This window comes from Amblyomma maculatum, chromosome 10 (genome assembly GCF_055883805.1).
Source record: "Amblyomma maculatum isolate TAMU_Amacu chromosome 10, ASM5588380v1, whole genome shotgun sequence".
Taxonomy (NCBI): domain Eukaryota; kingdom Metazoa; phylum Arthropoda; class Arachnida; order Ixodida; family Ixodidae; genus Amblyomma; species Amblyomma maculatum.
The window spans coordinates 178,472,988-178,482,471 of record NC_139353.1 but is presented as its reverse complement, the minus strand read 5'-3'; the positions used below and the strand labels follow the sequence as shown (position 1 = coordinate 178,482,471).

The following is a 9,484-nucleotide window of genomic DNA, read 5'->3' as shown; positions in this document are numbered from 1 at the left end:
CCGGTATCAGGCCCGTGCATTTTCTTTTCCTTCTTCCTACAGCCACAACAACAACAACAACTATGCAATCTCGGTTTTCTAGCTAGCTATTCATGTAAAAATAATTATTGTATGATAGCCATATGTGATATTGTCGGCAAGAACTCATCCGATTGGTCGGCGTTGTTCTGTCCCATTTGCCTCTCTCGTGTTGCTCTCGCTTCGTTTTCCGCATCGGGCTGCCGCCTTATGTGGATAAATGAAGAATTACTGTTGAGCGTGTGTGCAACATGAGGGCATGTGCATGGCACACACGTATTCGGAACAGTTATGTCACACCTCATTCATTTTCACTTCCCCGTACAAAACCGGCATTCTCAGCAAAGCGTTTTCACTGTAATGTAGCCATCCTGTCAATGCGATGATGATAATACACACACACACACATATGTGTGTGTGTGAGAGTGTGTGTGTGTGTGTTATGTGTGTGTGTGTGCTTGTGTGTGTGCGTGAAATGCTTAAGGCAAATTGGTAAACTTGGCTTGCCGCATTCGGTATTAGAGCTTAAGAATAACAACTGAATAACAAATTCGTGTGTGCGTGCGTGTGTGTGTGTGTGTGTGTGTGCGTGTGCGTGTGTGTGTGTGTGTGTGTGTGTGTGTGTGTGTGTGTGTGTGTGTGTGTGTGTGTGTGTGTGTGTGTGTGTGTGTGTGTGTGTGTGTGTGTGTGTGTGTGTGTGTGTGTGTGTGTGTGTGTGTGTGTGTGTGTGTGTGTGTGTGTGTGTGTGTGTGTGTGTGTGTGTGTGTGTGTGTGTGTGTTAATTCACTTAATTTTACATTGTCACCAAAAGCTCTAATACCGAATGCGGCAAGCCAAGTTTACCAATTTGCCTCAAGCATTTCAGTCTATTCACGATATGAGCCATAGGACGAAAAAATGAAATACCTACAAGGAGGCGGATCTGTGCAAAAAAATATCCTGGCATAACTTTAATCGTCGTCATCATTGCAGATGTCCCTGTCAATTAGGGGAACTCTAACGTCGCAGGTCTCTTCGTACTTGTCGAGGCAGTGCCGAGGTACATTGTGCTTCACGTTTTTCTTTACCCAGAGTGTGCAGTCTGTAAAAAATAATGGAAAGGTGTCAAACAATCGTTACTCGCTCTGTTAGAAGCACAAATTGCACAATCCACCGAGAAAATTTCGCTGTTGAATGAAAAAAATAAGGATAGAAGCTCCGTCATTAAGCAGCATATGATGTGAGCAAGGGCTATATACACCGAAAGGATGGTGTTAAAAGATCGAATTTCTTTAGCTAATAATTCATTTGAGGAGGTAACAACTTTAATTCCTTTAACTTTTACAGGTATTTATTAAGGTATCTAGTGCCGTGTTAGGTTCATATCCGAAAACACTTTGTTCACATCAAATGTCTATGGCATGAAGAGACAAAATTGTTGATAACGCTGTAAAGTTGAGTTAATTTGAATCGTAAAGGCGAGAAACGGCTCTTGTCGCGTTTGTACTCCCCGTTTCGGTCATTGTTATAGATTACTTCTGGCTCTTTATTTTTCTACGCGTCAACGTTCTGCCTGTGTCCGTTATGGAGTCCTTAGGACAAGGTGGCATGATTCTCAGAGGAATATATATCGTTTGTAAGAGAAGGAGTAATCAGTTAGCTTTCATGCGTTTCTTTGCAAGTACAGCATGTTTGAAAACAACATATTTCTAGGCTACTATGTCTGCTGCTAAAATCTCTCATCTGGCGTTTAGGTGCGAATCGCTGTAGTCAGCGCGTCCTTCAGATTCGCAACCTTTGGCTGCTATCGACGTTCTGAAACGTGCTCGGAAACTAATTTTTTGCAGAAAGGACATTAGAGCAATGGTCATTTCTTTTATTGCGACAGGAAGCGGCGTAATAGTGGTGGCCTTTTTAACAAATGTCGCATCTGTTTTAGCCAGAAACTCTATGCTGCCTTTTTCACTCCTGAAGAAGCTCGAGAAGCATTGGTGGGCACAAAAAGCGTTGCACAGGCTTTACTCTAGTCTACGAAGGAGCATGCGCATTTGGGATTAAGGACGTTAGTGCAACGATGTCCAGAACGATCACTATTACAATTCGCGAAGCGAGGGGAGGGGGGAGTCACCTGGCAGCTTGCATTAGCTGAAGCAGTGCTGACCGCACTATATTAGCATAGAGATAAACTATAATGGTGACTAGTACGCAAACCAAAATCTCTAGAGCCTTTAGGTTGTTTGTTTTAATGCATGCGTCGAATTTAGGTAGCTTTTGTGGGTACAACAATGTAACACCTAACCCGAATCTATGCTTCTATTGTTGTTTCACTGTGACGTTTTAGCAACGACTGATTCATAATAAATCACTTTTCTATTTATTCCCTTTAGATATATAAACGCCGACTACGCATCTCCACAGCCATTTGTATGGGTTTGCGACATCAAAATCTAAGTGTTTCCATTTACACCTTCACAGCAGTGCTTTTTTGAGCACTAAGAGCACAATTTTGGGTGTCCTTCCTTGTAGTATCCTTCTCTCTGGTGCCATTATCACTTCATCTTTAACTAAGGGTATAAACTTACGGTCACTGCCATCATATGGAGACTCGGTGACAGCGCAGGTCCTGTAGTCGCTGTACCGGTAGTAGGCTGTGTGTGGATTGGCCGTATCTGAAAACAGTGTGGAAAACGAGGACATCAATGAAATTCTAGCTTTTTTGATCTTTTATTTTCTGGGCTCTGGATTATTCCAAGGCACTCTATGCAGGCGAAAAAACAATTTGCTTTAAAGTTCTTGCAGTTCTCGCATTAGGCAAATAAACTTAAATTTCAGTCTAAATAGTACGGAAACAGTTGGAAAATATGATATTGTCACTCTTGTCGGAACGAATATCTACCTCGCCCGAGGTGCTTCGTCTGCACAGGAGCCAAATGTAACATTCCCGAAGAAGATGAAACTGACAGCACGAGTGAAGGAGAATGACGTTGGAAAAGACTCTTGTGCCGGACGCGCTGCCATTGACCAGCTGAGCTCCCTGTCCTATCGTCCTGTTTTTCAGCGCTCCGGCGTCAAACCACTGCCGTAACAATATAAATAATAACAAAATGTTTGATAAAAATGGTAGTCAATATTCTGTTTGCGAAGTTTGTCCCCCAAAGAGCAATTAATCTTAAGGAAGCCAGATTAAAATAAATTTTGAAATGAATAGGAAAAGACGTAAGACCTTCGTGGAAGGATTTGAGTATATATGTATTATTGTGGTGCAGCTATAAAATTCATGCAAAATATGTTTGAGAGTTCTCTCAACAAATTTCTTTTTGAAGCACTTTTCCAATAAAAAGGAAAGTTTTGATTTCTTTTCTGTCATTTTACAGATTTCCAATATCCTTTCGATACGCCTATTCCTTTACAGACTGCGTAAACAGGAGTTTGCATCACCAGACAAATGCAGACCAATTAATTTCCTCTCTACCAATAACAATTTGGCCATGCAAAAACAGGAGATATTTCTATAGTTATGTTCTTATTTATCCATGCGTGGCAGTCACTCTAGTAGTAAAGTAATATTATAAATTGTAGAATGCAAATTGAAATATATAGCTACCTCAATTGGTCTAAATGTAGCCAGTGTCCTTCATATTGAAACCGTTTTCCATAAAGATATCAACATTATATTTAGGTTGAGGACAAAGTGGAAATGTTGCTTATATCGTGCTAATAACAGTGCAGATTCCACTTTGTTCACGATTTAACGCGCAAAGCTGCATCCGGAACGGTGTTAGCGGCTAGCCTAAACATAAAGCAGAATGGATTTGGTAGAAGGGGCTACATGGGTATCTGCGTGAAAGAGACCCGCGAAAGCGTTATCATTAAAAGTAAAGAGGGGATTTCAATTTTATCTGAGCAGCTTCATTCAAGACGGGGAGAAGACCGCAACGTTCTCGATTACCCTGTTTAGCGTGCCCTACCTTGAGCAATGCGAGGACAAGATAGAAATAAGGTTGTCAGTTGAGCAAGTTATTACGCTTGGTACAAATTGCCTAATTACTTACACATCAAACAAACTGAAGACTGAACGCGATGAGGAGAAAATGGCGATTACCATTGTTCAGGACGAAAGTGCCTTGGCCCGGAGTTTCTCCAAACGATATGTCAAAAGAGACATCCTTCCTAAAAAAACAAAGAAAACCATTTCCGCATAAATGCTGATAACACGCCGTATAACCAACGGCTGCAACGAAAGATGTTGCTCTTAGACATACTTGGTTTCGGGGAACTCTGAGGAATTATATACAGCATTTCTAAAGGCATAAAGAGTGAATGCGAATTCCCATGCATTCAGAACTCTGTACAAGCGAAAACGTGGTGACAAAAATAGATTTATTGCTGCACAATGCTCCACTGAATACAGAACCATTCCGCGTGATTCTAAACCACCTAAATACTTAGTAAAGGCTACTCTACTTGTCATTTTCATAGAGATACGATTGACAGGGGGTGTTGCATTGGGCTATGATCCTTGCAATGCTACTTCCTTCGTCATGCGCTTGACGTGTCGTCCACAGATAACTTTATCGACAGATAATCTCACGACATACAGGGCACATTGAGGAGCCTTCATTTTGTCTTCTGCCCTTTATTAGGATTTGATGTTCTGTTTCTGGTTTGTATGTTTGCACCGTTCCCGACGTTGATTAGCGGCAGAACAAGAACTCCGCAACAGAACTATTGAAGTGTTCGTCTTCTCTTGTCTTGATTGCAGAGGTAGATACAAGGAGTAAACAAGGCAAGTGCAGCAAAAAGCCACGCTACCTAAAAGCTCGCAACTACTATAGCTGTCAAAGTTAAGTTGATAAAGGAGCAAAAATGCAAAAATATCCGACTATTCAAGAACACAGAGGCAAAAAATGAAATAAAGGCTTGGCAGTATGACAGCATTAGAAACTGCTGACGCATTACGCGAACGTTTGTGCCAAATATTTCATGGTCTCATTTGCGGACACATGGCTCCGTGTGACTAACTGTAGGCAATATGTTTCCCGTATCTTATATGGAACGGGCTACAAGGACACAATGATGATACACCGAAGCATATAGTTGTCACTCCCGGTTTGCCGACGCTACCTTCGGTCCGTTGACATCACTTCTCTCTAGCCAATGAGAAAACATGTAAATTTATCTTGTCAATTACTCCCAACCATTCACATATCTTTTTTCCCCAGGCACCGCGCTTTTTGTCATCGGGAATTTACTGCTATCAAATACAAGGACGTCTGACACTAAGCTGCTTCTTGAGGTATGTAGTTATTCTTGCTGCAAACAGCGTCTAAGCGGAAAGTCACTCTTTCCGTTGGAACAGTCAATCACGCTCACGCTGGCAGCCCAACCTCATTAAACTGTGACCGCTGCAAATATGAGCGTGGGAATTTTAAAACCCATTCAGATTTGCGCCCACAATTACAATTTATCAAGAAGACTGCTGGCGTACCCCAGAGAATTGGATATATAAGGTCAGTCTTCGAACTCCGTTTCCCTTTTGTTCATTTCAGTGGTATCTGTAGATTAAAGGCAAAAAGCATAAAACAAGAGAACATTGTTTGTTGTTACTTGTCGAAAAAAAAAAAGATTTCCGCTCTACTGGCACTATTGTCACCTCGGCACAAGAGGATCTCATAGTATAGAGAACCCTATCCTGACGAAGAGCCATCATGTTTTCGTGATCAATTTTACTCCCGAACACTACATTTTGGTCTACAAAGAAAAGTTTTTTTATGATAACACGAAGGTACTTGAATAACAAACAGATAGTCAAGCTGCGCTTCGCTGACTCTACTAGCTATTTAAATCTGACACCAGGATGACGAGGGCATGCTTACTTCCGCGTAAATAAGCTAATGTGTCCTATATTCTTACATGTCATTATGAGTCCTTTATTTGCGCAATAGGAGTGGCTGCACTGTTGCAGAATTGTAGCAACGCCCTAGTAGAGTTGACTTGCAAAATTAAACGCCATCCCTACACTGTTTCAATTTAAATTCGGAAAAAGAGGTCTCCAACAGCGGCGCTTTGACGCTGTATTACCTTGGATGCCCGCTGTGGGCCTTGAGGTGCCAGATGTACGTGGCTGTCTTATTGTGAGCGTTGAAGCGCGTTCTTGTGGCACTGAGACACTTGAAGGAGGTGTGGTTGTTTGATGTAAAAACGGCAACAACATGGGGAAAAGCAGCGAACATCTGTTACGAAAGAACGACAAAAGAACAATATAATGAAACAAGCAATATGTGGCTTCCACTGAAATCTAGAAAATATGCACTAACGGTAAAACTTGTAAGACCAGCATTCCTTATTTTATGTCAATGCAGAGAGTTTTCTGTTAGAACAAAGGGAGTCCGGACACCATAAGGCACAGCCTTCTTTCCTGTGCAGGATGAAACGCAACATGCGGTATAGAATCAATGATAACGAATAAGCACAGACACTTTATGTGCTCTGTAAATACTGACCACATGCGTCCGCCTTCCGAGTGATCGTAAAAGCTTAATTATGTGCAACACACATTTGACAAGGTTTGTGCAGTGCAGAAAAGGCTCGAAATGCTACCATCAATGCCTGGATCACCAATTCTTCGATGACTTTGACCGGAAAGCACGAACTGTAAACACTTTACCAGCGTGGAGTGATTGCGTTGCTTTGAAATTAGTGTCTCTAAGTACAGAATCATGCAGCATTCATATATGCGAGATCAACCTACTGGACCGCTAAAGGCTGCAAAAATTAGTTATGTCTAGTGGCATCACAATAGGAAGAGTTTCTGTTTTATTATGTGCCGAGGCTTTTCATGATAAGCATATATGAGCAAATGAGTGCCATGAAAAGAAAAATGTCTTGAAGACTGGCATAAAACTTTCTTTCCATGCCCTGCGTGCTTTTATTGATTTAAACTATTAATGCGATGCTAATCTTATTTCGCTTATGAGTGTGTGGCGGGGGTCAGTGGAAGGGGGAGGGGGGGGGGGGTGCAAGCGTTAAATGGCAAGTCGCCTGAACTCTACTGAGCCGTGTACAAGAGTTCGATCTCGCTCAGCCATGCCAGCGATATTGTTCCAAACTATCTGGAGACCTCACCTGCAATGTCTCCCACACCCTTAGCCTCTGTGGGACGTTAAAGTCTTATACATCAAATGAAATCAAACCAAACCAAACACACTATTCTTGCTTTGGAGGAACTTACAAAGCTTTCGAACAGTCTCGTAAACGAGACGAAGTGCACCTGGTAGACAGTGTTTCCGTGCAATTGAAATGTGGTCTCGATTTCAGCGGCCATCATCACTAGCGAATAATGGCACTAAATGCGTGGTACCAATAACAAATGACAATTTTTTGGATGCATAAAGTACGCGTGAAAAATATCAATGGTAATTTCTGAAGCCTTTTCAACCGATATAGAACCCGTTTGAAAAGTTACTTTGTCACAAAAAGCATTTGCGAAACCTTTACCAAAAGCGCTGCCTCGTGGCCGAAGGCTATTTATCCTTCTTTTGAGCGTGAGATGTAATGATCCAACTGCAGGAAGTCGTAATCTTTGATCGAGTTCCGACAAATTAATGTGCTCCGACGCCGAAAATGTAACGTGTCTTTCTAACTTTGTCCTCAAAATCGCTACGGGTACTGTCGTAATATGAAAACCTAGAGAAACAGTCAAAAGAAAAACAGATGGATTTTTGCGAGCGAACCACATAGACAGAGACGAAGAATGATCTTATTTAAACTCCGATTCAGCGGAAAGTTTAAAGTTTTCGAATCCCAAAATCCTCGCCGAACGCTCTTGGTAATGCTGTAGCGATGGAAGCATTCAGGAGCGTTCTACGACCGCCACTCACCTGGCGTCGAAGGAATGGTTAGCAGTGGCGAGCCGCAAGCAGCGTTTTCGCAGAAGGCGATCTGATCCCTCCCGAATTTGGTGGCTTATTTTATACGTACGACATTATAACACTGAACAGCATGCATACAGAATTCCTGAAATCGGGATAACGTATCAGCAGTGCAGATTTCACCACACAATTAAGAAATGCTGGTATCACAAGCATTAGGATTGATGATCAATTACGGACGATGGTTTTCACTCATCGTGTTTTTCTGCGATTTCATAAGGCATTATGATCCCTGCAGGTCTTGAATTTCTCGTTTTTGTCTTGAAGATATTAAGATTCAAAAGCGGCTGCGGGATATTACATTCATTAGCAACCGTGAACACAAAACGGTCATTTTTTCAGGGAAGACGCAAAGCTTTCGTACCGAAGCATGGACTACTTATGAAAGAGATTAAAAATTATTGTAAAACGTGACATCATCCATAGGTAAGCATTGTCGGCTCATTTGTTTCACCAATAATTCCTTTCAATTTCGTATCCATTCTGATAATCTGTTTGCGTGTGTATTGCACTATAGCCGTTAGTTAATGAAATAAATCTTATGAAATATTTCTTTTCCTAAGATTATACAGATTATTTTTGGTTAGGCAGCTAACAGCAACTCCATGATTTAAAAATTAGTTACTTTCAGACGAATTTTGTATGATATGCCATCATTGTGGGAAAAGAAAGCATAAATAGAATTTCTGCGTCGTATTCCCTGCGTACTTTTTATGATACCTTTCTTGTTGGTTTTTTAAAGGACATGGCTGATGCCCAATTTTAGCATGTGCCTAGAAATATCGATGCGTGTCCTACTGGATTGGCACATAATTTCTGCGTGAACGCCAGTATTTTCAAGACTGCAAAGAAGGTGATAAATTCGTATACTTTGCTACTCACCCTGGTACTGTCAGTGCGCTCACGATCATGGTTCGTGTCTCGGCGTGCTGTTCCTAAGACAAACAATAAGAAGCAGACAGCGTAGTTCAGCCAAGCCATGTTGAACAAGAAAGCCTGCTTTCGGTCTTCTACGCCGAGTGCACTCGAATGTTTCCGTCGGCGCCTCAAGTTGCTTTTATGAGCCACAGCTGTCAATCGTGTCTTGCAAAGGCGAGAGAGAAGATATAGCTCACAATTGGATGCGAGTTAGCTTTTGGACCTAACGGAAGAAAACAAAAACAAACGAAAACTAGCATTCGAGAGCATAGTGTCACAAACTCCCATCAGGTCGTGGGTTCTTCCAGGACATACGCCTGTCACTCAAATGCTCTTTCTGGTTTTGAAGAAAAAATGTAGCCAAGACAAGAACAAGACACTCTGTGTCAAGAAGGCACGGAAGATATACCGCGGTAAAGTTATGGCCTTACTCATCGGTTCTCTATCGCTGGCGTTATCTGCCCGCGTAGAAAAGCCGCGTCGGAGTGCTGGCGCGACAGCCTCTTCGGTGGATCGCCATTGCAGCTCCTTCCTCTCTTTCTCTTTCTCTCTCAAACCAGGTTGAAAAACACCCGTTTTTACTTTGCTGTCATCTTATTGGTTTTATCTTCGCGCACGCGGCGAAAAAAAAAAGAGCC

General features: G+C 41.9%; 1 protein-coding gene across 1 annotated transcript; it reads right to left on the bottom strand.

The window, feature by feature from the left end:
- Nucleotides 1-949: 949 nt before the first annotated feature.
- LOC146178022 (uncharacterized) lies at nt 950-9,153 on the bottom strand. Its single transcript, XM_084581916.1, has 5 exons — nt 8,811-9,153; nt 6,079-6,230; nt 4,100-4,167; nt 2,580-2,666; nt 950-1,099 (listed from the first exon to the last, which is right to left on the bottom strand). Exons 1-5 carry the CDS (start codon nt 8,907-8,909, stop codon nt 969-971), a joined length of 537 nt encoding a protein of 178 aa, XP_084438042.1. The 5' UTR covers nt 8,910-9,153; the 3' UTR covers nt 950-968.
- Nucleotides 9,154-9,484: the final 331 nt, after the last annotated feature.